At 38.6% G+C, this 27,913-nt stretch overlaps 2 protein-coding genes across 7 annotated transcripts in view; one reads left to right on the top strand and one right to left on the bottom strand.

The window, feature by feature from the left end:
- Positions 1-19,153, bottom strand: part of LOC139938302 (uncharacterized) — a 59,858-nt gene extending 40,705 nt beyond the window's left edge. For 4 of the 5 annotated variants that reach the window (XM_071933723.1, XM_071933725.1, XM_071933728.1 and 1 more), the window contains exons 1-3: positions 19,024-19,153; positions 3,150-3,353; positions 2,429-2,458 (exon numbers count right to left, since the gene is read on the bottom strand). In XM_071933723.1, the coding sequence (XP_071789824.1) occupies positions 2,429-2,458; positions 3,150-3,252 (133 nt within the window). In that variant the 5' untranslated portion in view covers positions 3,253-3,353; positions 19,024-19,153. The remainder of the gene's footprint in view (positions 1-2,428; positions 2,459-3,149; positions 3,354-19,023) is intronic. The other variant, XM_071933724.1, reaches the window with a different exon arrangement.
- Positions 19,154-19,293: 140 nt separating this feature from the next.
- LOC139938300 (uncharacterized) lies at positions 19,294-27,879 on the top strand. Of its 2 annotated transcripts, none has more exons than XM_071933721.1 (9): positions 19,294-19,391; positions 20,114-20,256; positions 20,967-21,062; positions 21,549-21,695; positions 22,295-22,496; positions 24,322-24,544; positions 25,046-25,193; positions 25,911-26,011; positions 26,866-27,879. In XM_071933721.1, exons 2-9 carry the CDS (start codon positions 20,244-20,246, stop codon positions 27,055-27,057), a joined length of 1,122 nt encoding a protein of 373 aa, XP_071789822.1. In that variant the 5' UTR covers positions 19,294-19,391; positions 20,114-20,243; the 3' UTR covers positions 27,058-27,879. The 2 variants fall into 2 exon arrangements, with proteins under 2 accessions (XP_071789822.1, XP_071789823.1); XM_071933722.1 differs by having other exon boundaries at positions 19,300-19,391; positions 20,121-20,256.
- Positions 27,880-27,913: the final 34 nt, after the last annotated feature.

Raw genomic sequence — 27,913 nt, 5'->3', positions numbered from 1 at the left:
TTATAAAATGCATATGATTAGAAAGATATTTTAAAAGTAGAAGATAATGATCTACACAAGTATCACTCAAAATTGCTTGGTTGTCCTTTTACCTCCTCGACTACCACTGTCGGCCATTTATTGGCCGACCGTGTTAGTTCGCAAAGTTAAAGGAATACCACGCAATTTCGAGTGATACTTGTGTGGATCATTATATTCTACTTTTAAAATATCTTTCTAATCATATGCATTTTGTAACAAACGGATACAAACGCTTTTTAAAGACCAACTCCACCGATCCAAGGCAACCTGTTCCTTTAATCAATGGCCTTGAAAGTTACAACCTACTCTCTCTCTCTCTTTTCCTCCTTTGTTCATGTTTTTATAGATAATTACGATCCCTGAAACTTGTATACAAGACATTTGTCATGGCCGAAAGGTCTAGTGCATCACCACCAAGGTCTGGTGGCTACATATGTAAGTCATTAAGGTGTGGGTTCAATTCCTGCAAAAGTGACACTTTCGTCTTTAGGCAAGATATTTTACGTCCTGTGAAACAAAGGAATGAAAATGACCCAGTGACAAACGTAATAATTTTCATGCGCCATGAGCATAAAAATTGGTGGATAACGGTGCACCATAATAAAAAATCTCCATTAATTTTTACTTCAGGAACCAAACTAAAATGCTTTAATTTGTTTGTGTGATTCAAAGATTTGAAATAATGTTTTCGGTGGACGCTCTTTAAATTAAGCATCTACTTGTATCCCCTCTGTAAATAATGAAGTTTCCCATCTATGTAATGTAGGAATGCAGTTGCATCCAGGAAGTTCCGTTATGCCTTTGTGAAGGCCTGAGGCCTTGTGATACGAACAAAATATTCAGTTATGATGATCAAGGGTGTAATATAACAAGCAGCCATAGACATACGTGTAGAAGCAGGAACTGGCCCAAGGTACAATGTACATTTGTACACGTGTGGTGGAGTGGATTGCAAGCATACTGACTAAAGACACATTTTGTACTATCAACACTGATCAATGTTTACAAGAAGACCTACATGTAAGTATAATGCCCTCATCGCCGTGGATGCAAAAGATACGCATGTCTGGTTAAGGTTTTATTGCCAAAGCTCTACAATAAATAAGAACTACAAGATCTAAAATCTCGGTTTAGTATACTATTTTACCAGATTTTACACTGTAGGGGGCCTACTACAGAGAAAGATGTTGTTTGTAAGAGAACTTGTTAGATTGAACTACATGTTATTATAAAAGTCTATACAAATAGATGAGAAACATTTCAAAGTATGTTTTTAGACAATTTCTTTTGCCCTAAGTACAATATTAAGAATAATTTGGAAGGCCAATTATCATTACAGCTGAGACATGTGAGAAGCTGAATGGCAAAGGAGACAGCTTCACATGGTGGAGCCGCAGGCAAACAACAATGCTTTTTGGCAGCCAACCACATTGACCTATGACCATGGAGCACAGCCAGGGATCAAAGGTTTTTTATTTTACTGGGAGGAAAACCGCAGGGCCTGGGTTTCTCTTGTGGCACAGGCGAGAGCCAATGCTCAACTCTACTCACATCAAGCCGGGAATCGAACCAGAGCCACAGTGGTGAGAGGCAAGCACTTTACACATTACAGTCGTGTACAGTAGCAACCCCAACCCATAGTTTGTAACCTCATAAAAGAATTAATTTCCATACAATTGACTATCACTACCAGCACAAATTTTTTAAACACATCAAAAAATTCAAATGGCTGTAAAACAATCACAATTTTGGCAGATCTTTTATAGTTCACCAATGCCAAGAAAAGGTGTAATAAAAATGTATCAAATGGTAACATTGTGCATTCAAATGTTAAGCGCATGCACATTATTTGTAATTATCAAAGACCAGTATCTGTACATAAACTTTATGTGACCCAAAATGTACACGATGAAATAACAAAACTAAAGCATTTCCAGCAAAAATATTTCAAGGGATGTGTTCCAAGGCGACCATAATACCCACAGATGTATATTAAGTGCAGATCTGTGAATATTTACATGTTTTCAATCTTACCAAGGCTGCACACACCCTGTAAAGGGAACCCCAAAAAGTGTTAATATGTCTGGGAATTGACTGTTCTAGGTATTGTTACTTTGTAATCTGTACAGGGGTGGGTTTTGGCAGTCGTAACCAAAACTATTTCGGTCATCGGAAGTGATTAACCAATGGCCCATTCAACCGAAACAGTAGTTGGTTACTACTGTCAAAACGCACCCCAGTACTTGTTTTTCAAATAAAAACCAAAACAAAACAACAGTCACAAAAGAAAAAACATTAAAAAAAACAACGAAAGAATTCAAATACACCATGCTCTACAATCATCACAATCACAGTGACGTCCTTATGCATCAGCTATGTGCAGACTGCCACTTGCTAATGATCCTACCTTTGATACGAGTGGCGTGTAACAGGGATGCTGTATGAACAAATGAAGAGAAGACGGGAGACAAGACATGGTCATGTTTGGTGTGTTTGAAGGACTGACTATATGTGCATGATTGTGTGCTTACGCTGTAGACGTATGGGCGACTTTGGAACGCTAGGTGGCAGCAGACTCACCAGGTAAATTTCCATTGTTTCGAAGTGCTGAGCATGCACACAGTACCGACAACAGTTGATTTAACTGGTAAGTCTGCTGCCACCTAGCGCCCAAAAAAGTCCCCCATTCCATTCTTCTAGTGAATGATACCCATGCCTACATCCCTGCGGACTGTGAAGGGGGTAACCCTGTATAGCCCCAGGAGCAGGCGGCAACTTGACCCTAGTAGCTGTTTATTTGGCTTGATATCCCAAATTAGATAAAGTGGAAAAGGCCCTCATCTTGAAGTGGCATGTATGTAGGCATCACACACCACTCAACTTCATTGAAACATTTGCAACAAATCCTCAGTGTTCACGAACGGGAGCAGATCACAGACAATTTAAGAGACTTTGCTGTATGCAATGAAATATTGTCAGGTCATCTCAGGTGCATTTTCGCAGTCACAACCATTAGTTGTTTCGGTCAATGGCCAGTGATCAACCAATGGCAAGTTCAACCAAAACAGTTCATGTTCGTGAAAACGCACCCCAACATGTATGTGTAAGTAGTAGTAGAGTAATCCTACCTTCTACTTTGACCGTCTGTGAGGTTAGGCTACCCGGTCGCAGTATACCCCCAGGCTTACTTATCCTCGATGGAGGTTTCAGACCAGACCTAGGGGTTGCCATGGTCAATGTGACAGCGCAGCACTCCTTCGACGAGACGATTGGTGCTGGAGGAAGTTTATCAATTTGCCTGAAGCGTTACATCACCTCGTGACGAATTTGATCTGAAAAAAGAGGAGAAAACAGATAAAAAGAGAAAAAATTCAGTCAGATTTGTGTGATAATAAAAAGACATTTTTGCATTTCATTTGTTTTGAAGAACCTTCTCAGTGAAGTCAAAGGTGCCCAGCAAAGAATCATGTCTAAGGACTCATCAAATGTACATGTAAATCACTTCGGTAAGCAGTTTGCAATTAAATTAGCAATTTTCTATTTTCACAAAACACTAAAATTCAGTCTGCTATAATGTAGGCCTATGTATGCAATTGTTTGGCTCTATATTCTGATTTTAAAACATCAAGTACACTGTAAAATATTGTCAGGTGTATTCAATTGACAACCACTGGGATATTCCATAGCTCTTTCCTAACTTAATGGTATTTATGTGTGAAGAAAATGTCCGAGCTGTCTGCCCCGAGGCAAGGGATGTCATATTGAGGAGAGAAGACCGTCTGCTGCCCTCTAACAATGTGAATAGTCTAGGTTTACAGAATGACTTGCCATCATAAATCAATCATCTCAGTTTCTTAATCCCTTTTTATTGGATTGATTTCCCATGAGCAATCTTGTCATAATTTGTTTTTGTCATTTATCATTATAATGCATGCTACGGACTTCAATATAAAGAATAATATGTGAGTCAGGATTGATCAGCCATGACTGTACCTGTTACCTGAACACTTTTGTATAGAAAACATTTGTACATATATTACCAACTTATGGTGTACAGTATGATGCTACCTTTTTACGTTGGATTACAATAATAGAAATTATACAGCCTTTCATGGCTGTTGTGGCTATCATCCTACCCGAATCCTTCAAAATACTAATAAGTGTTCCACTCTATGGTAACCCAACACCCAAACATTTCAACTTAGATAAGACTGGCTCAAAACAAAGACTGGCTCAATGATATGATAAGCAATTGAGATTTGAAATATGCAGTAGTCCATGATTCATCTTTTTCCAACCATGATCCTCAACAAAGTCAGACAGCTGTCTGATTATGATTTTGGAACATCTGGGGTTGCTAGGGATTACACATAAACAGTTTGTTTCCAAGGATGATGTTACTGACTGTCTGTTGCTTTTGAAAATTCCTCAATTGTTTTTATATCCATCCTTTAACCACACTGGAATAATTCTTTGTACACGAAAGTTCATAACCTGTACAGAATTTAATACTATTATCACAGAAACACAAGTTGAATAGGGACATATTGAGTGCTTTTTCACCCAATCTCCAACGATTTATTCCGTCAATTGGATTCCACTGATTTAAAAAAAAAAATGTTTTATGCAATTGTCGCCAGACACACAAGGCCTGAAGGCCACTTCAAGGTGTGGGCTACAATTATTTTTTCCAGAGGCCGTTGCCACCTACTCTAGGGCTGAAACAGGGTTACCACTTTTACAGTCCATACGGATGTCGGCTTGAGTATCATCAGTCCGAGCAGAATGCACTACCTCCCCAAAAAGAGCCTCCCCCGATATTTATAAGAGCAAGGAAGACTCTTCTGCGAGGGAAATTTCTTCTGGAAAGGATCAAATTATAAAAGGCACCAAGGCAACCAGGTTGGGGCATGGAAGCAATTGCCCTCAATTGCATCCATGGTCCCTAGCCTCTGTGAACTATACGTCACACGCGATGACTGCCAAGCTCACCATTTTGGTGGTCAATAGGTTTACGTGTAAACGCAGCATCACCTACATGTAAGATGCGTACTTCACTGAATAACGCACAGTGACATTGCCCACCAGTATGGCGCATTCAAGGTTATTCTGATGATGACGTCAGGTGAATTGAAAACACTTTAATCATAGAGGTACATGTAGGCTTTAATGTAGAATAGGAATTACACTCGGGCAAACTAAATGTTACACATGGACTCTAAATCTGCAGGAGAACAGTGTATGAAAGACCACAGCATCGTTCCTTTCTCCAGAGCATAAGCTAGCACTTGTGTTGACGTGGCTGACAACCAGAATAGCATCTGAGTCATAGTCACTGGAAACACACGCTACTTGGTACTTGGTCAATGACGTTGTATGATGAAGCAATTGCATCCTAATGAGCCAAGGCTCCAATGTGCTGTGGTTGTGTGCCTCCAATCTGAGAACACATGCCAGCATTTAGAGAGGATGCTGTGATGAGATGCAGTGTGTTGACGGATCGCTACATCAGTTAAAGACATCATTGTACAGGAGGACATCCTGCTTGGATGATAACATGAAAAATCAATCAACACTTCTGCATCTTTGATATTTTCATTTGGCAGTGGAATGAAGTCTCCACGAGACTACAATTTAACCCAAACTCCCTTGGGTGATAAACTACAGACTTGGGATCCTTCCTCACTCTAAAGCCCCGTTCATGCTTCCTGTGAATGCGAATGTGAATTGTGACGTCACAAATTAACAAATAATTTGCAACAGTTGAACTGTTTTCAACTCCTGCGAAACATTACCTGTGAAAACAGCCACTTGACATCAACATTTGTTTTCGATAGGGAATATGAACCGGGCTGTAGTCTAACCTGAAGTATGAATGCAAAAACTATTTCAGGTCTTGTCTAAATATTTCTGTAGGTTTGGTCGAGTACAAATGTAGGCAATCTTTGAGAGAGGGCAAGGCCATTTTCATTTTGCAAAGGACACCTTGATTTAAAAATCACACAAGGTTGTTGGAATGTTGAAGGGCCATTAAGGCCAAGACTAGGGCAAGGCCATTATAATTTTTCAACGGGCACACACATTTTCAATGGAAAATCTCAAACTCTATGGGAAACTTTTGAAGGGGGGCACCACGACAAGAGCCTAGAGGCATCCAGAGGCCATGCCGCCATGGCCTTTGTGGCGTGTACATGATAAAATTCTACTGTACACTTGTAGGCCAGAAATGTTTTATGATATTGTAAATGAATTTGTTTAAAATTGACTGTTCCCAAACTATCAATTTGATCAATGTATCTCTTTAAAGGAACACGTTGCCTTGGATCGGTCGAGTTGGTCTTTGAAAAGCGTTTGTAACCGTTTTTTATAAAATGCATATGGGTAGAAAGATGTTGTAAAAGTAGAATACAATGATCCACACAAACATGCCTCGAAATTGCGTGGTTTTCCTTTTACCTCGTCGACTAACACGTCGGCCATTTATGGGGGTCAAAATTTTGACTCCCATAATTGGCCGACCGTGTTAGTTCGCACAGTAGAAGGAAAACCATGCAATTTCGAGGCAAACTTGTGTGGATCATTGTATTCTACTTTTAAAACATCTTTCCAACCGTATGCATTATATACAAAACGGTTACAAACGCTTTTGTTTTGACCAACTCGTCCGATCCAAGGCAACGTGTTCCTTTAATCCCTGGAGAATTGTGTTCAGTGCTCCAGGGTAGAGGTTGATGACATTCACGATTGAATTACTAGGGGCCACTGATTAGGTATTACGGTATGGCTTGCACAGGATTGTGAGGTATGTTATGGAGGTAGTGTAACTTTAGGGTAAATGCAAACATTGTTTTATATTGACTGGGTGTGTTCTTCAAGTTGCGTACATCTATCTTATAGTACGTTGGTAAATCAATTTGAGTGGCGCATACTATGCATGTTTTTTAATTGATCCATGGACAACAGAATGAGAAACTAAGTTTAACCTTGACCATGTTGACACAATGTGCACAGTGTTGTGAAAACATGCCAACCGTAAACATAGGCTACACATCTAGGGTTCATCAGAAATTTCACATTCTATCTATTGCATATAGTATGTGTATGTGTGACCATGTGGAATGACAATCAATGGCCACATGATACCAATGTGTTAAAAAGGGCGTTACATGAAGCTCTTGTTCCATTGTGCACTACGCTTGGAAGGCCTACCGTATGAATGCGATACCCATTTTCGTACATTGTCATGTAAATTGAAAATACACATTACATACACATTGAAAGTGTCAGCAAAATTTGTCCGATTTATGTAACTACATAAATCTTGAAGCCTAGTTTATACTTAATGCAAATTGCGAAAACGAAACAAATTCTCTTGTGTCACAATTGAAAAACAGAGTGTAGGCCTACAAGATTGCTTGGGACAACAGCTTTGCTTTCATGTCAAGTATGAACTGGGCGGAGTCGGTCCATTGGCCAACCCTGTCCGCCGCGTAATAGATGTGCGATTCCACTGATGGCAGTCTATGGTGAGAGTGCGCCCTCTTGTGGTGGTAATAGATCATGGAGAGATATTAATATCAGGAGAGTCTTAGGGTAGTCGGTTCACTGGCTCACCCTGTCCGCCGCGTAATACATTGTAGATGTGTGTCTTCCACGGTTAGCAAATTTCCAGGATAGCGGTCTATGGTGAGAGAGCGCCCTCTTGTGGTAATGGATTATGGAGAGATATTAATAACAGGCGAGTCTCAGGGGAGTCGGTCCACTGGCTCACCCTGTCCGCCATGTAATACATTGTAGATGTGCGTCTTCCACGGTTAGCAAATTTCCATGACAGCGGTCTATGGTGAGAGAGCGCCCTCTTGTGGCAATAGATCATTGAGAGATATTACAGGAGAGTCTTGAACCAAGACTAATGTTCAATGGTGCATTGTACAGCCAGTGAGGCCACCATCCACCTATTCATCCTAGGAACAACCCTAACAATTTACCCAATGCACAGTTTAGCAGAGTATGCATCTAGGTCAGCCAGGATCCAATGACAGGTGACAAGGTTACCAATTGTTACATTCCTATCAGGAATAGGAAGCTGTTGCTATTCCAAGGTCAAGCCAAGTAGGGGGTATCCAAAATAAATCTCAGTAACAAAAATCGGATTATTGTTGCTTTCCTGGTCAAAAACCCCTGGGCTGATAGGTGTTAGGTGTTATTCATTTTATGTACAAAAGCAAAAAATATTTAGCATTAGCAAATAAAGGCCCTAATGTTATTCAAGTAACTACAGGAAGGTTTGCGTTAATGGCCGAGTGGGTTAACAGCCACTAGGGAAATATTATTCATCAGACAATGCAGGGTAAAAACTTCTGTAAATCTGTACACTGAAAGAAAGCAGGGTTCTCCCTAGCCCACCTTATAGGGCTGTTGTTATGGCTCTTATCCCTTGCTCTACCAGTTTTATCAAGGTGGCTATATTGTAATGGCGAATAAGATATGACCAGGGGCCAATTTCATAGAGCTGCTTAAGCAAAAAAATTGCTTAAGCACGAAAATAGCTCGCTTATTTTACACATGTTACTGGCCAAAATTTTTTTTATGCCATACACATTGCTTATGACTAGTATTTAGCTGTTGTTTACTTAGCATAACAATTAAGTGTAATCTGATTTTACTAAGCAATGAATTTTTTGCTTAAGCAAACTTTTGTGCTTAAGCAGCTCTATGAAATTGAGCCCAGGCCTCGAAACTCAAGGCACCCACAACACTTGCCGTTGTGCCCATTGCAAAGTTTGGATAGGCCTCGAAATTGTTATTTTCCTCATACTGTACACGTACAGTATGTGCACTTGCCCCTTACCAGAGGAAAATTGCTGTGCCCCTTTAAAAGCAAAGTGGGCTACTTGTACAGTACCGGTAGGTTCTCCCCAGACTTTTTCAAAACTATGGGCATTCTGGACCCAAATTTGTGTATGTTTAGCTGAAGCATGCTGATTGAAACAAGGTTTTCAGGTTGTTTTGTTTTCTAGTTGGTGTTTACTGTAACTTGGTTTTAAAAACCTTACTGTGCAATCTGTAACTCTATTCTCTAATGTTCCCCAAAATATGCTTACCAGAATAAGGTAAGGTTACCAGCCTATTACACCTGAATAAAATTTGTGTGTGTAGGTATCCTGCTCATTTTCGCTTAGCAAACGAAAACTAGGCCCAAGTGTCTACAAATGTTCTGTAAATGTACATGTAGGCCTACACATTTATTGGTTTGGAATGTTCACCATTTGTATGCAGGGTTCACAACTTTTAGTTCCTATTACATGTAACAGGTGGCCTCAGAAATCAAAACCTCCACTTTCACTACTTCGATCTGTGAGAACTTTTTGATACTACATCAATAAAAACTGATAGTTTATATTATACATCCAATCAGGACCCAAGGGATCCAGTATTATATTCCCAGAGTTCAGGGGTCAATTTGAATTGAATCATGGTCGCGAAATTGCTGCCCAGGCCACGGGCAAAACTGAAACACAAGCGAGACTTTGACAGACGAGTAACAAAATAATGTTTGATGTACAAAAAAACTATCAAAAGCTCATATGGAAAAGTAGAATGGAGATCAGTTTGTGGGTTGGAATTGGGCAAATAGGCTCAACCGCAGATCACACTGTGCTTCTTTCGAATTGGGGGGGGGTGGGGGGGGGGGAGGTTATCAGGCGCCTAAAGGTTACCCCTCCCCTGGGCCTTTTTTTCTCCTACTGATTTTTAATGAAAATCTGTATGAAAAGAGAAGGGAAAATTATTAAAAGTAGAGGCGATCTGAAAGTGAAAGTTGTTGTTCCGTTTTTTTTCCTTCCATCTTTATAAATGTATTTATTTTTATTTGATCCCCCCCGCCGAAATGAAAAGACTTTCTCTTCACAGTTCCCTTTAGCTGTTTTCTATGGCACTATTGAAATGCAGTTGTCATCCAGCCCCAACCCCTACCCCACCCCAAGATGAGTTAAAAATATAAAATGTACTCAAATGATTGGCTCAACCGCAGATCACACTGTGCTTCTTTCGAATTGGGGGGGGGGGGGGGTGGGTTATGAGACGCCTCAAGGTTACCCCTCCCCTGGGCCTTTTTTGAGTACCCGAACCCCCCCCCCCAATTTATGTCATTGTCCTCATTTGCCATCATAAATTAATGTCTGTTTACTCCACTGCTATTATAAACGAAAGAGACACAAACATCTTATTAGGTGAAACCATGGGGAAACCAGGTCTAGCCAGGATTTGGTAAAAAAGGGTGTTCAAATTTGCTGGAAATTTAAGAACTGGTTGTCCAAATTTAAAACAGGGTGTCCAAAAGACACCCAGACACCCCTCTGGCTAACACTACCCATGGAGGAATAAATTTATTCCTCCATGCACTAACTAGATGTAGTATAAAGACGTAATAAGTTACATGTACATGCCTGGCACTGGTGTGTCCATCATACTTTAGGTTTTGTAGTATCCCTCTACGGAACAATTAATTCGAGCCCCATTACCTCAGACCATAGACATTTCCCAAACCCACAGGTTTCCTGTTATGTTTTCATTTCTGACCACAAACAAAATTGTCAGCCCACTGACGATGAATGATGCTGATCGGCCTGCTGTGCATGCAAAGCAATGCAAAAGTGTACACAATTTCGTAATCCCTTGACAAGGACTGTGTTCGTTCAAGCCTGGATACAACCCAGGGCACCAACAGCGATTGCTGTGGTGCCCTGAGCTTTTGCTGTGGTGCATTCTGCTAAGTTCCACAACAAACTCATACATGAGTGATGCGGAACTTCAAAGAAGCACCCCTTACCAGAGAAAAATTGCTGTGCAACCTTCAAGAACGAAATTCACTGCATGCACTGGACATTTTTGTTTTAAACCTTAGTGGAAATTTAGATCCAACTACTCACTGAACTTACTGGACCACTGGCCAGAGTAATTTTAGCGACTGGTTACCCCCAAAACGAAACAAGTCCTGCAGTGTAGTCAACCAAATGGTTTATTTATCCATTCTAAATCCATTTCCTTATTACTATAATACTAATAGGCTCCTAATAATTATAATAATAATTTCGGAGGCTAATCATCTCAGATACTGAACTTCAAAGGACAAGGCAACAATGTGGTCAAACCGCATGCTTACAAGGCGCCTTTGGCATAACCACAGAGCACAGCCTGAGATCGAAAGTGTTTGATTTTTCCGGAGGGAAGGAAAACCAGAAGGCATGAAGAAAAAACTGATGATAATTGTAGAAAATACCAATTTTTCTCAGAATTATGTCATCGGCTATTTTTGATATTGAAAACTATTGCATCGGGCCATCCAAATGCAATTGACACCATTTTGAAGTGTAAGTAGAGAACTATGACCCTTTAGGGTAATATTATTTTCCCAAGTTATTCTCTTTTTATTTCCTATTCATAGATGCTGCTGTCATTGCGTCAAATAAATAGCAAATAGTGTGAAACATATCAAGTTGGATGGGGCCTACATGTACGTATAATCTTTTCCCCACTCACATGAAGACTAAGAACATGATTCCACCACAAAATTGAATCTGACATTCTCCTTAGAACTCCTTTAATTGACGTTCTGTCAATTTTTGAGACAGGGAGGTGAAATAAATGTCAGGTTATAGAAAAAGTTGATTCCCAAAATAAATCTAGATAAAGCGAACACATAAAAAAATGATTAAAAATTTATTTTGATGGTTGGTTGGTTGCTTTATATCCCATTCACTAAATTATGCTGGTAAAATTGCAGCAGCGCATTTTGGGTTATTAACGACGTAGTTCTTTGTAGTGTAGCTTTCACAGGCAGGAAGTGATGTCAATTAAACCATTCTACTGTGACGTTGCGGAGATTGTCTGTCTGATGATGTTTGTTTATTTTGTATTCAAGTTAGAGTGATGGCATAGGTGGGCCTATGTGTTTTCTTGAGAGACATGCAGCCCTATATGCTTCGCTTTTGATAGGGCAAGGGCACCAAGGCATTTTCTCATTGGTAAACTAAAGGGGCACCCACTGTGGCTGTGCACACCTACATTTTGTGTTCACACGGTCAACAATTTCCCCTGTTATTTAACCATTTTAACTAACTAGTAAGCTAGCTGCTCGTGTGAACATATCCTATGATCACCAGAGGGGAGTCTCACTGGCTGCCTTCCCTATTGTCATGATGTCAGGAAGGATAACACAACAAGCTTGTACCCCAGTAAGGTCAACCCCTGGTCATACTGTGTGTGTGTGAAGTTATAATGAAAAGAGGCTGTCAGGGCTACCCCCTACCCATACAGAGAATGAATGGCAGTTGCATTCGATATCCAGTTTTTCCCATTATTGTATGGCGTAACAAAACACTGAACTTGAGTTACCCTCTCACTACTCATTCACTAGTCATTGTGATTCTGTAGTTATTGGACTTGAACTTTGACCATACAGTGTTAGGACCAATCCAAGCTTTCTATTTTGATGAAAACATTTGATAAACATTTTAGAGTTGGTGGTTCTTTTCTGTGAGCCAATTCTCTATGGGTTTTTTCGTGTGCCTGGAAGAAGGGTGGGAGGCTCTACTTAGCTCTAAGGGGAATGAGTGTAACACTTTTGTTGCTAGAATATCCCCGAAGAGAAGTTTTCCCACTCCCAAACAGAATCTTAACCTTCCTGCCGTCGATTTCACAAAACTCTTCCTAACTTAGGATAATCTTATGACTTAGGATGAGTCCCAACCCTGCACTGTAGCATGCAGACCTTAAGATTAATCCTAAGTTAGGACGAGTAATACCTCTTTGTGAAATTGACGGCAGATGACTAATAAATAATATAAGAAAACAAATCAAACTTTTACACTCGTGTAAACAATTGTGTACAAAGTTGAAGTTGCATTTCAATATTAAAACAGCCTTAAAAGGAATTGCATTCTACTTCCTGAGCAACTTTTTTTAGTGGGAACCTGTAAAAAATATCCAGCCCTGAGCTCAAAGACTTTTTTAACCAGTCGTTGCCTGTGTATCCCTTTAAAACATGTCTCTAGAATAACTATTCTACAAATCTTTTCGTCAGATGTTCAGGATGTGAACAAATACGAGAATAAATTCACTGACAAGTTATTATTTTACAAGTTGTACCACAAATCAACATTCCAAGAAACTCAACCAACACAACAATGTTGATGAATTATCACTTGAAGACACAGATGGAAGAGCCATGAAAAACAGCTCACACAGACACGATTACTTCACAGAGTGTCAGAGGCAATTGCCTCAATGCCTGGCTGGTCATTGCCTTGCTGTCCCTTGAAGAAGTTGAAATTACATTACATCCATTTAGAATAACAGGGGCATAGAATCAGATTGGTAAGTAATAATAATAATAATAATGGAAAATTATAGAGCCCCATGTCTTTCACAGGTGACACTCCTGGCGCAGGAACCCTTAAAAGGATAACAAACTAGGAACTAATTTAAAACAAAAAACAGAAGGAGAGGCAGCTGAATTGGAAGAGATGGCTTTTGGGTTGAATCTTGAATGTGTTGAAGGAAGTTTCCTTTCTCAGTTTGATGGAGAGTGAGTTCCATAGGGAAGGACCCGACCGAGAGAATGAACGGTTTCCCCAGGAGTGATGAGAGAGGGGTACTCGAAGAAGGTTTGTGTCTGAGGAACGAAGGCATTGGTGCGGTTCATTGCGTAACGACCAGATAAATTGATAATTGGTGAGACGAGCACTACATCGATAAAACAATTTTGAGAAAGGATTCCCTTCGAATCATTTGGGTAAACTTTCACCCCAAAACAAATCGTTTCTCAGATTTCTGAGGGTTGATTTCTGTTTGAAAATGCTGCGGCAAGGTTGGTACCTGCTGTCACATCATCCTATCCAAATGTTACTTTTAAAGCTAAAAAAATACCCAAGCACAAAACAGTATTGCTGTATAAGATGAGGGTCCGACCAATACACCACGAAATATACTTTGGTTTCCTTCTTAATTTTGCATAGTAGAAAAACGATAGCAATAATTGTCTGCTTCAAAGGGCAGGTTTATAAAATTTGCCACTTTTGAACGGAATAATCCAAACTACTACAATGAACACACCACCATGACCACCATTATACAGTGTATGATTAATCAAAAGCTATCGTTACACATTTTGCCTAATGTTTCCCTTTTTTTTTCTCTGAGGGGTAAATCTGTATCCTTCTTGGCGATATTCAATATTGTGTATTCTAGTATCCGGAGTGGGAATTAGGGCTAATTGTTTGCCCACAAGCACACCAAAATACTGTTTTGAAAAATACGTGGTTTGTGTGCATACTGTACATTCTGTACATTCAATGTCTATAACACCAGACCTATAATTACTACACGGAGCCCGTGGCCTCTGTTGCCCTTGGTCTAAGCCTTGGTGCCCCTTCAAAAGTTTCTCAAGGTCGAAAACGTCAGGCCATTAACTATGAAATTATACCAGGCATTGGCATACAGGTCCTTGTTGAAGTTGGTGAGCAGTTTGCAACGACTTATTATATTTTCTCAGTAAAAAACATGCTTGGCTAATACTTGTAGTAATGTTTTTCCACAGTCAGGGGCCCCTAAATGAGGGAAATCCTCACTTTGTACTTGAAACATTTCAAAAGGCACTAAGGCGCGCCCAGGTGCATCTTGCCTCTTTTGCCACAATGAAAGAATGTTGGGTCCAACCCTATACCTCCGTGGTATAGCCAACCTGTCTACTATTCACTAAGCTGACAGCAATAATTACATCAAAATTGCATCCTCTTCTAGGCCAATGATCTAATCAATAATACAAGTTTTGATTTGCTTGTAAAGTAACACACATCCCCTCATCCAGACAACTGTGACCCCAATATAGAGGGTACTGTTCTTTCCTCAATTAGAGGGTTCCCCAATGATGGGATGAGCCTAGGGATATGACAATACCCCTATGGCCATTTATTGTTTCCTGGGTGCATGCTGATAGTGTGTGTGGTTTACTGGAGGGGTCAACATTCCCATAGTCCTTATTATTAAAGCTACATGTACAGTACATTGTAGGTCTAAATGGATGATAGTTTTGGGAATATTTTTTCCCACTCTGGAACTTTTTTACTGAACACACTACACTTTCATAACATGCATACAATGTGGGCCCCCTACATGTGTACATGTACAACCAGCCTGTATATTTTTTTTATCAATGTTCAAGGAAATTTGCATCAGGAAAACAACACATTTTGCATTGGGGATAAACAAATATTATTTTGTTTTTGCATCTATTTTTATTCCTTTATTTTTTCTTCTTCTACATACATGTGTAGATTTTTATTTTTTTATTTGCTTGCAATCAGTACAGCTGTTGCTGCAGCGTACATGTACATGATTCAGCTGACCTCTTTGCACAGTAAAACGGTTTGACAAAATTTGATATTATCAAAACTTGTCAAACCATTTACAATTTTTTAGCAGATCTGCACTTAAAAAACAGGGTTCATGTTTTGTCAGGGTTTTTGTGTAATGCCAAATTTGAGGGACATTCTATTGATATTGTTTACCTTACTGGTGGAAACAACTCTCAAGAGGATTGGATCTGGCATGCAATTTACCTGATCAGTGAACTTTCAGATTGAAAACTTACTATCAAGTTTTGTTTGAACGTTACCTTTAACCAAAGAAACAGACCATGGTTTCCACCCAGATCCTGATATTACTTCTTTGAGGCCCAAGGCTTGGATCAAGTTTTAGCGCTCAGGCTAAAAATACAGATACTTGATATGATGTCATCAGGGTGGTTGACCAGAAGGCAAACAATGGTTTGCTTTCATTAAATGCAAGCACATAACAAACACTTTAAATTAGATTATTATTTTTTCTCTTATTTCTTTACTTCTGTGACGAATTCTTGTAATTGCTGGGCAATCTCTATGGATGGCAATAAATTTACTTTCAGCATGGAGGGAGGAATTCTGTGGTTTGTGAAATATTGTGTCCAAAATAGAGTTTCAAGTTAACACATTCCCAAATGGCCTTAGCTTTTCATCAAGACCTTTGTGGTTTAGAAAATGTGTGTAGCCACGAAGCGTCTTGAACTGGAGACCACAATTGCAAATGGCTACATGTATCTTGCAATGAGGCCTTTTTGAACTTATATATGTCAGGAATTTCTAAAGACGTTCTTATTTCTTGATTTGTATTCAAGTTTTGCATCTTCCTGAGTGTTCCTATGTGGTCCTCCTACTGACTGATTTATTTCACTACATTGGAACAGCTTGAGTTTGGAGTTCTTTGTTGCATCTTATGTAGGCGCTTTGTAACCTTGGGAAAAAGGCGCCTCATATAAATGCTGATATGATGTATGATGTATGGTCTTCCAAGTTCCAGACACTTTATGGCTGTGAAGGTTCTTCTAACCCATGGAAGGCCTTGAAAAAAGGGCTAGGTACCCAGGGTTATTTACAAAGATCCTTCCTCACTCTAACCTGGAGCTATAAACTCTAACAAAACCAAACACCACTTGTGGTAAATCCTATCTCCTGGGAATTGGCTTTGTACTGTACAATAGTGTGAAAAGGGCTAGAATCCATCATTCATGAACGAACATCACATAAACTGTACACTGTTTCATGTCACTTCTTAGCACGTTGCAAAACGTGTCTTCGCACACTGAAGATCTAAGTACACTGTACCATTTCCGCCATTTTGGGAGTCAATTCCTTTGCGTACATTTTTACTCCCAAAATGGCCCACATGATACATGCTGTACATACATGTATGTACACTGTACACTGTAGATGTAATGTTATTGCTCTGCCCACCGTGAAAACAGGTCAACACCAAAATTATAGTGCTTGGCATAACTGTTCATATTATTAGTACATACAAACTTGCAATAAGTTCTACATAAACAAACCTAAAACAGAGAGTTTCTATTCTAAGCAGTCTACATACGTTACGTACCTAAAAATGTACAATGCATGACTGATGCAATGTATACATGTACCACTCAGTCCTTAAGCTGGTACAACAGATTCTATGTTACATGTACAATGTAGGCATGACATCATCCATTGCCAATGCCAGATGCATTACAGTGTGTGTTTACATTGTACAGTAATTCCATAATCTAGTGGATTATTATACAGGATGCAATGCAAACTCATCAGTTTCCTTATCAAGTTGATAAGAACAAGTCCAGTAAAGAGCAGGCTCAGTGACAAAGTTTACCAAGACCTGGTTTTGTGGCTCTGCTTAGGTCTAGAATAAGGATTTCAAACCACTGTAAAGGGAGATAACGAGCATGGATTCCAGTACCTCCCATCCCTGTCTCTTAGTATATGCCTGCCTGTGCACACTCCTGAGTGTCTCATGGTCAGACTGACCTCAAAAAATAGATGGCACTCCAAAATTGTTTACAGGCACTAAAAAACATCTTCAAGTTAACTTGGTTCAGACAAGTTTGGCAGAAAATACATGTACCAAGCCTGGAATCACATGCAGGCCACCGAGGCCATGGTCTTGTTCTCGGTGCTCGTTAAAAGTTTCTCAATTGACTTTAAGGTTTTTCCAATGGAGGTGCCCTTTGCAAAGCGAAAAAAAAGGCCTTGCCCTTTCAACATGTGTTCAAAGATGACCAGGCCTGAAATATGTGTCACTCGACATGGAGCGGTAAAGTTAAGACAACCCCTATATGAGGCAACACCATGTACCGAATGATTTTTTGTACAAAATCTGTGGAGCATTTTGTTCCAACCCAGCTGTTCTCTTTGAAAAATTATGTTTTTTACTGGTATTTTTAATGGAATTAATTTAACGTTGATGACTCATAGTATGGTTGGTCAATCAATCATGGATTTTATGCTTCTTCAACCGCAAACTATTTTTAGCAAAAGAGGATAATTTGTGCACTTGACATTCCATGGCACAAAGTGTACACAGAAAGCATTGTTCATAATACATTTTTGAGTGCATAATGAAACTTCCATGGAGTACTAAAATGCAATTAACATGTAGGCCTATCACTCAGTATGTACATAGGCCTACTGGTCAATTTTGTCTTTGACTTTTAATGACACGTGCAGGGCTCACCCAATAACAATGGTCTACTCGCAAAAAAAAACGTAGGACCAGTCAAAACTTGTATTGGTCCAGCTGGCTAGATCATTGATTACAAAGCTTCCTGCAGTTTGATATGAAATATTCGCTAGCTAGTCAATGAAAACATGGGCAAACATTGACACAATGTACACAGCCTTGTGCAATTGTGTGCAATAACACCATTGATGATTATGTTCAACAATTCACCTGACATAATATAAATACTAATGTCTTCATGATATAGGCTTTTTAACGTATATTTGTCATCCCCTAAACTTCAGACTGAAAAATGATTGCCACTTTCATTACATCAGATTCAGAATCAGATTACGATTACATTAAATTAGATTTAGATTATAATTAGAATCATCAGGGTAAATTATGAAAAGCCTTACTTTTTGACAGATATGATATGAGTGAACAAGTTTTAAATGTCAGATACAGTGAGTTGTCTTCATAATTAAGGACAGTCAGCATTGATTGACCCCTCCCACTTGATAACTAAAAACTAATGTCTTTTGAATGAGCTTAACATAACAGTTTAATTTAACACTCTCAATAACAGACATTGAAATTCAGTTCAGCATAATACAAATTATACAATTGATACTCAAGATGGCTACATGAATATATTAAATCCAGTGCATGATCTAGTCAACTGTGTCACTGTCAGGTGTCATGACCAGCCGATCATCAGACATCAGAAGCTGCCAGCCAGCCAGCCGGCCCACACGGCCAAACGGACGGAGCTTGCATACGGATTGCAATGAGTAGGGAGGACGTGTCCAATCTGCCAAATTGATGACATCACCTTGCTATTTTCACGCTGGCAATTTCACTAAACATAAGTCACAGCAATGCATAGATGCGAACATAATTCAAAGAAAAACTTACCAAGTTACGAATCTGGTATATGATGGATATATTAGTTGTCTCAGAATGAAGGAAAATGTGTTATCTTGACGATCTTGGATCTTCCTTCCATTTACATTCTCCGATCAACCGCAGTGATTAAACAGCAAACTCGATCTCTAGTCGATCCCCTATGTGCGTGTGTATGTGATGTTGTTTTTTATTCATGAGATGATGGACGGGGGTTCGAGGACGAGCGCGCGGTGATTAGGTTACATAGCGCCCTCTCTTGACAAACTTACTTTTTTATTAGAAAAAGTTCAGTGTAATTTTCTTCGTGTGGTGTGCGTGAAAAGAGTTACAGAATTCTTACTTTGTTGAAGACTGGTTCGTAAATGGACACATAAAAGGTACATTTTCTTACGTTTTTGATGATGGTCAATAGGAGAACTTCGTTATTGCTTTATTATTTTCTTTCTGTGTGTTTCCGTGCGTCCCAAACTTTTTGCTGATATTTTTTCGACAAGCAGGCAGGGGACGACTTTTTTTCGAATGTGAAAATCAATGTTGCCTGCCCTGGTTGGTGAGAGACTAGTGAGACCTTTAAAGTCTCAAGCATAAGGATTCTGCTTAAACTTTGCTTTTAAGAAAATAGTTTTTCTTCAGAGAACATGTTGTTTATTTTACGTAATTAACATTAAGTTTTAACGAGTCATGACATTTTAGACTTACTAATTAATTTACAGTTTATCTTTGTCATGTTGTGTGGACCCAGTAACTGTGTGACTGTATTCCTTTTTGTAGACCCAGTAACTGTGTGACTATATTCCTTTGTGTAGACCCAGTAACTGTGTGACTATATTCCTTTGTGTAGACCCAGTAACTGTGTGACTATATTCCTTTTTGTAGACCCAGTAACTGTGTGACTGTATTCCTTTTTGTAGACCCAGTAACTGTGTGACTATATTCCTTTGTGTAGACCCAGTAACTGTGTGACTATATTCCTTTTTGTAGACCCAGTAACTGTGTGACTGTATTCCTTTTTGTAGACCCAGTAACTGTGTGACTGTATTCCTTTTTCTGAAAAAAAAAAATACAGTCACCCACTTACTGGGTCTAATCTTGTTGATAGTTTTCAGGACAAGTTCATCCCGTCATGCATGTTCATGAGGCGTTCATTCGTTGAAGTGTACAGTTTCTTACTAAAGTTTACAACCCATACTCACGACCACGCACGGAGAGGACTGCACTGATCATAAACAATGCAAAACCAAAGTAAGTTGGCCAACTTTGTGAAGAAAGCACACATTCAACACTGAATTTTACTAGACCTAATTTTAAAAGTCATCCCAGAAAATGCAGAAGACATTTTGTGTTTTTCTTTGGCCTGTATAAACTATAGTCTGCACAAATTGTTGATATTACTAGGTGTATCTCAAAATAAAGAAAATTTAAGTTATTCATGGATATTTACTGATGTTGCTTATCTTTTTCATTTTGTTTTGTGCATAATTTAAAATCAGAATTTTCCTACAAACTGAACTGAACACCACTCTTTCAAATTTTAGTTTTCGAGAGACGATAACAACTAGCAACTCATTAGATATCTTCAAAGACACTCTCATTAAGCACTTCAATAATTAAGCCATCCCATCCACACAATGCGCAAAGTTGGTGTGACGTGTCTTTAAACATTTTTCTTGCTGGCTCAACTTTACAGTACAGAATTATGTAGGCCAAAACCCACCATGCATTATTGTAGAGCGCCCTCTGTTGTCACCAGTGTTGTAAATAGAAACTTTTGATCAATCAAAACTTTCCATTTGTTTCCCTCATCAAACAAACTCTTATTTGCCACTCACAGTTCATACTAGAATCATTTGAGCATAAGAAATTTTCTTGTCAATATTGACAATAGGCCTATCAATCATGCAAGTTGTTGTCATGTTTATAAAATTAGAATTTTTTCTTTTTTTTTTTCTTAGAGAAAATAACACAGACTTTCAGTTCAAAGAAGCGCTCCCACCAAGCCCTGATCGCCCATCCAAATAATGAGAGTAGTAGCAATGCAAAATACCAGGGTAAATTTAAATCTTGTTTTGTTTAAATTTATATTTCATGTTAGTTTATTCAGGTATAACACTATTGTAATTCAGCATTGTGCTGCGAGTTAAATAAACCATTTTTATATAGATCTATTATATGTTTAATTTTTTAGAAGAGTAAAATTGTTTCAGATCAGCAGTTTTTGATATGCACTAACAACACCCAACTTTGTCTGAACTGTTCACTTATTTTTCGTAGAGAAAATAGTTTGCTTGGCCACATTTACTACAATGTAATAAGCTTTTTATAAGCTATTTAAACTGTTTATAAGCTGTTTTTGACCTAGGGCCAAAGGGCATCAGCAAAATCACAATAGCAAATTATCTCCGCAGATTCTAATACATTTGCCTCCTAAATAAAAATAAAAATGTTACATTGTTTTAACCAGAAGTCTAAAAAATGTAATCCCAACACTACTTTTATTTTCACAAACTCATTCAATGTTTTCATTTTGTAATCAGGAAGTTTTGGTTCATCCTCATCCTCAAACCATGGCCCAGCTAAACAACCTCGTCACACCAACAATAACCAAAATCAACCACGGCAACCAAGCTTCACCAACACCCTACCAAGGCCTTCATGGAATGAGAACACAAACAACAATTCAGGTAGCTCCCATTATAAAATGTTTATTCTGCACACTTTGTTTATTAATGATTGATCATTCTCTCAGAGCTTTCCTTGAAGTTACATCTGTTCTGTCAGTACTCCCACAGCCATGAGCCTTTGCCAGAAAGGAGGGAGGGGGGTGAAGAAATTGTTTGGGGGCAGGCAATCGACTACAGGCTTCAAAATTCAAATATCCGGAACATTATTTGTACCAAAATTAGTATTTATGTATGACATGGGGGGGGGGGAAAGGTGATTAATTAACCTGATTTTTTTAAATGTATGTCAGTCCGCCCTTGAACTTGAATAAAAGTTTCCTTCTCTTTTCCCAAGGACCAAATATAACACCTTACATGTATTTCCAAGGCTAGTACAGTTATAAATGAACAAAGATTTGGCAAACAATTTATGTTTTATTGTTTTATTTAGGTATTATCAAAATTGACAACATTGTCCCTACTTTTCTTGAAAGAAAACTGACAATTTTGAGGTGGTAGCTAAATGGAACTTACTTGTTTTTAGTGGTTTTGATCGATTAAAATGGTCCTTTGTAACAATTGTCTAATTTACATCTTTTCTATTGTCTATTCCCTTTTAGCCTTCTTTCAACCCAGCTTCCGAGGGAACCCAATGCCACCTCTACCCCAAAGTCCATGGATGGCTCCCTCCCCTTTTGCCCCGGGATTTGAATTTGAAGGGGGCCCTTCAGGAGATCAAGCTCCACGCCTACCTCCAGGGATTAACAATAGCTGGCAGAAGTGGGCCGGGGTGAATGAGGATCAGGGACCCACGCCTACTAGGTAGGAAACTCTTTCAATGCACATTTGTTAAAGGCACTGGAAACGTTTTGTAATTGTCAAAGACCAGTATTCGCACTTGCTGTTCCCAATGCAGGAAAATAACAAATTTGTGAAAGTTTTGATTCCATTTGTCATTGCTGTTGCAAGAAAACAATGAAAGAATAGATTGTTGCTCAAATGTGCCTTCAGATGACTGGGAAAGGGCTTGAAGTCTTTCTCAGATTCAAATATTTTAGTGAACAATAACCTCTTTCTCAAAACTTCAGAGGGAGTCATTTCTCTTAATATGGTTTATACTATCAACAGCTCTCCTTAGTTCGTAACCAAGTAAGTCTTTGCTAATATGTATTTTGAGTAATTACATCAACAGCTCTCCTTAGTTCGTAACCAAGTAAGTCTTTGCTAATATGTATTTTGAGTAATTACAAAACGTGTCCAGAGGTGGATCAAAAAGAGTTAAATAGTCTTATTTCCAGTTAAGACAAGTTTCTTGTCCTAACTTAGAACTAGCCTTTAGTTTTTAGTAACCCAGGACTGGTTCCAAGTTTAATAGGACTATCTTTATGAAGTAGACCTCGTAGCCCTTTTACAAAATATATTGTTTTCAATGACTCCATCATACAATTTTTCATTTTAAGGGCTCAATTTTTTTACCCTTCTTGTGGTTTTTAACTGACTTTTCTATATTTAGTGCTGTTTTTTAAAATATTGCTCATTTTAGTGGAAAGTGCCTTGAGGCCTGGCATAAGACGCTTTATTAATACTTTTTTATTATTATTATTATTATTATTATTATTATTATTATTATTATTATTATTATTATTATTATTATTATTATTATTATTATTATTATTAAAGTAACCACTGGACCATGATGCTGGATGCAAACATTCTATAACTTTTGTATTCCTCTCGTTCTTGTGTGATAACTTCTATTAACAATCACCCTTTGCATACTATCAGCACTTGCTTACTCAGGTCTCACAGTTAAATTCAATCAACTTGTTTTTGTTCATTGTTTTTTTTTCCCACTGTGTTCCGCTGTGATGAGCAGTAAACACTTCAGGCATGTCTGTATTAACAATGACATGGGCCTGAAAAAAAGCATCACAGTGCGACTCTGTTTCACTTAATAATCTGGTTGCTGTTATACTGGCTACAGAACCATACAATGGAGGTAATTCGTTGTGCATCGTTAGTCAACACAAGTTCCATACAAGTGAAAGTGCAAAATCCATGGGCAGTCCATTGTACAAAAAAAAAATTAAAAAATACAAACAATTTATATGATTGTATTGAAAGTATAGTTATTGCAAAGAATCAACACTTGAAAAATCAGGTGGTAAAAAAGAGGCCCCAAATCAGAGGTTCATCCATTTTCCAATAGAGTCCTTTAAAACCCAAGAAATTTATTCCAGGGAACAAACCCACGCAGCCAGGAGGGGACTGAAAACCCAAATCCACAGTGCCCCATGCATGGTTTGAACTAGGGTCCTAGAGGTGGAAGGTAGAAAGATACCTCTACACCAACCTGACCACCTAATAGAGTCTTCAAATGTCTTTCTTATGTTGAAATTAACTGCCAATTATTTTGAATATACGCAAATTATTTCAGGCCTCAAAATAATCCACGTAACCCACAGCAATTGCTGGGGTGCCCTGTGCTTTTGCTGTGGTTCTAATACAAACTTACATTTTTCCCATAAAATTGCGGCCCTTATTAGAGGAGAATAGCTGGGTCCCTTCAAGAGCAAAGTTCAAGACCAATGTTGGCATATTGTTTCCAGAATGCAAACCATTTGCCTGCATCTGCTTACATTAACAGGTACCCTACCCAGATGATGGGCATGCCACAGTTTGGCAGAGACTTGCCCCACCAGCCCAACAACAATCAGGATTACCCCATTCATCAGCAGCAGCCCCATTTCCCCGTGGGTAGGGATCCTCCACCCCTACCCTGTTGGCCTCCTCATCAAAACAGCAACAGGCCTCCGCCAAATGTGGGACCTCCTCACCAGAGTGCCCCGCCTAGCCTTCCAAGACTTAAGGTAATTATTGGGGAACTTTGCCTTCACATTTCTTTGAAGCATTGTCATTTGGATTTGCTCCTTATCCTTGTTTTAACAAAGTGGTCTTTGTTTTTTGTTGGAACCGTTTGATTCTTTTAATCCTATGCTCATGGCGCTGTATATAGATATACAATAAAACTAACCTATGAAAGTTCAATTTCAAAAGGGAAAGTTGTAGCGTTTTTTGAAAGTCGCAAAAAAATTGAAGCTTATAATGTCCTTGCAGGATGAAGAATCTTAATACGAATACACAATCTGAGAAGTGTCACAGAAATCTTTTCTTAGATTCAAACTTTGGGAAAAAAAACTGGATCTTTTTTCGATTAAACATATTACTTCAAAGTGAAATGGTTCTCAAAATGTTGTATACTATCAAAATCTGCTGTAGGCTTCTAACCAAAAGATTTTAAGCCATCAGTTTTAAAAGTGAATACCAAACATATACCTTCCCTTTAAAGAGTCAAACTTTGTATCTTGCAGGTGGATGGAAAGTTTTCTCAGATGAACCAACAGGGTGGGTTTAGTGTCGATGACCGCTCCAGTAAAGTCTTGACTGCATCCATCGCTGATGTCAGAAATTGGAGTAAACACACAGACAAGGCTGGAGTCTTCATCTTTGAGGTCTATGGTAAGTAGCCTGTCTCGTACAAAATTGCGTTTCACAAAAATTTGTTTTATGTTTTAAGGCGTTGCATGGTGAGGTATCACTTTATACTTTATATCAAGCATGATCCTCTTCCTACTTTGGTCTGTTTTCCAACTTGTTTGCCCTTTGAAAAAGCCTACACCATGTTGATATGCCCTTGTACTCAATAAAATATTCCTATGTTGTTGTTGTTGTTTTTTTTTTTGGGGGGGGGGGAATAGGTCTTGTTTTTTATTCTACTGCCGCAGAGTAGATTGCAGAATACGGGAGACTAATAGTTCTAAAAAGAACTGTCCTGCTTAAGGACAGGTCCATTATCCCATATGTAAATAAGTAATTTGAAACAAATCCAATTGCCTCCTTTTCCTTATTATGGCGGTCCATTAATACTAAACTGCTTTTCATGTGAATGAGCAAGCAAGGTAGCATGAGCCATCTGAGCCATAAAGCACTAACGTTGGCAGTCTCCGTATTTTGTCAACATCTTTGTTCAGGGGGTGCCAGCCAGAAGCCATGCAACTTTGGAAGCAGCAGCAATTATCTTACTTTCTAGAAATCATTACCTAAGATTTTGTTCCATTTTTCAGCTGTGACTTAAGTTTTTGCCTGATTATTTTATTGATTTCTGATACACTAACAAAATAAGAACTTGGCAGAAACTTGTAATAACAAATTATTTCATATTTCTTGATGACACAGGTAAAATGACTTCAGCAATGTCTTCTGATATCGATGGCCTGGCCAAAAAGTTCACCCTGAAAGACCAAGAACAGACACTAAAGTGCATTTTCTATGAGACAGTGAGTTAACCTACTGTACATTTTGAACTCTTTTTTTGACATGATAGTTGCTACTAGTGTATTCATATTGACTGTGTTTGTGTAATAAGCACTGCATACTCTGTACTTTCCAGAGTTCTGTGAGCAAACTTCCACAGGCAAATCACTCGGGTGAGGTTTGAACCCACGACTTTTGCATTGCTAGAGCAGATGTCTTACTACTAGACCATCGAGCTCGCTCAATGGCTAGAGGCAGTTCAAATTCAGTGTTCTAGTGGTAACATCTGCTCTAGCAAATATTAAAGGGATGCTGCAGTGAATTAAAATAAAACAGTCAATTTTGCTGTCATTTATTTCTGATATATGTATTGAACATCAATAAAATGTGTTTTGTTTTTTCCCCCGACATATCTCACTTGCGTAATTAGCGAATAAGTCATGCCCCCCCTTTTTATGGATTGTTACCGCCTCCCTACCATCGACGTCACGTCGGGAATTCAAACATATCGTCGGCAAAAAGAGTCTGGTTCCTAACTACACGCGCCTAGGTACCAGGCCACACAATGCACACGTCTCTATATGCACACAGCCAGGGGACCCGACGGCTCGGGTTCCCGACATGACGTCACATGAAGGCTCCCTTTTAGGGGCAGGGTGGGTTCCCCTAATCTCTTGAAAACCACTTTTAAAATACTTGCGCATTAAATAAAAAATTTAAAAAAACATTTCAGGTTTAAAAAGTCATGTTTAATTGTTTAAATTTAAAAAAAAACCACTGCAGCCACCCTTTAAACACAACAAGCAAAATGTTGACTTAACTTCGCAAAAATAGTATACAAAAACATTTATTTTCAAATTAATTTCCTTCCTTCAAGGACCGCCCTTTGGTCAAGCTTACTAAAGATCAATGGCTTCGCTGTATGGGAAGTTTAGATGGCCGTAGCAGACTGTTCCGCTGTGTGTCTGTCCGTTCTGCTACACCGACTGAGCAGAAAGTGATGACCACTCTGATAACTACCAGCGGAAGTGTCATGAAGGAAAGACTGGCATCAGTGCAAGAACCGTAAGAACTACACATGTTAATTTCCCTACTATATCAGATGTAAGAAAACTTGTTGAAAATAAACTATGCTAAGATTAAGGGGCAAGTGTGGGTTTTGCAGTCGTAACCACTGACTGTTTTAGTTTTTGACTAGTGATTAACCAATGGCATACATATATTCAACCAAAACAGTTTTAAATCGGTTATGCAGTTTGACTCTTGATGAAATGTTCTTTAAAAGTTGTTGCTATTTATTTCCTTATTTATTTCTTTACAGTTTATAATATTTATTTCTTTGTTTATTTGTTCTTCTTATTTATTCTTGTGGGGGATTCCCCGCTGAGACAGACAGCTGTGAATCTAGTATTTATGTTTCTAAAACGTATTTTCACATGAATTTCGAACCCATCCACGTTTACAAACAGCGGGTACAACCATATCGCTAGGTTCAACTGTTTTGGATGGGAAATTATTCAAACCATATTACCTTAAAGGGAATCTTTATTTCAAAATATTTGTACTATCAACAATGGCAGTGCATCAGATTTGCCAGTCTGTGTAAGTGAAGCCAGGTGAAACATCACTCACTGAACAAATTGTGAGTTTGTTCTCCATTTTTCATCCATATTATTTGAATTGGTAAAAATAACTTCTTTACTGAAGCTGTGGTGCTTCTTACCAAGTAAGTTTTGATGATTTATTAATGTTCGAGTATTCACCAAAGTATAACTCTACTTTTAAATTGGTATAAAACTATATTGTGCATGTATTATTGTTGTTGTATCCATGTTCTTGTTAACAATTTTATGCCGAGGAAATTTTTGTAAATATGTAACAAATGGAAAGACAGATTGTTTGAAATACTTTAATTAAAAATATTG

The sequence above is a fragment of the Asterias amurensis genome, chromosome 6 (assembly GCF_032118995.1).
Source record: "Asterias amurensis chromosome 6, ASM3211899v1".
Lineage (NCBI taxonomy): Eukaryota > Metazoa > Echinodermata > Asteroidea > Forcipulatida > Asteriidae > Asterias > Asterias amurensis.
The sequence above is the reverse complement of the archived record's forward strand: the minus strand, read 5'-3'. Positions and strand labels throughout refer to the sequence as shown.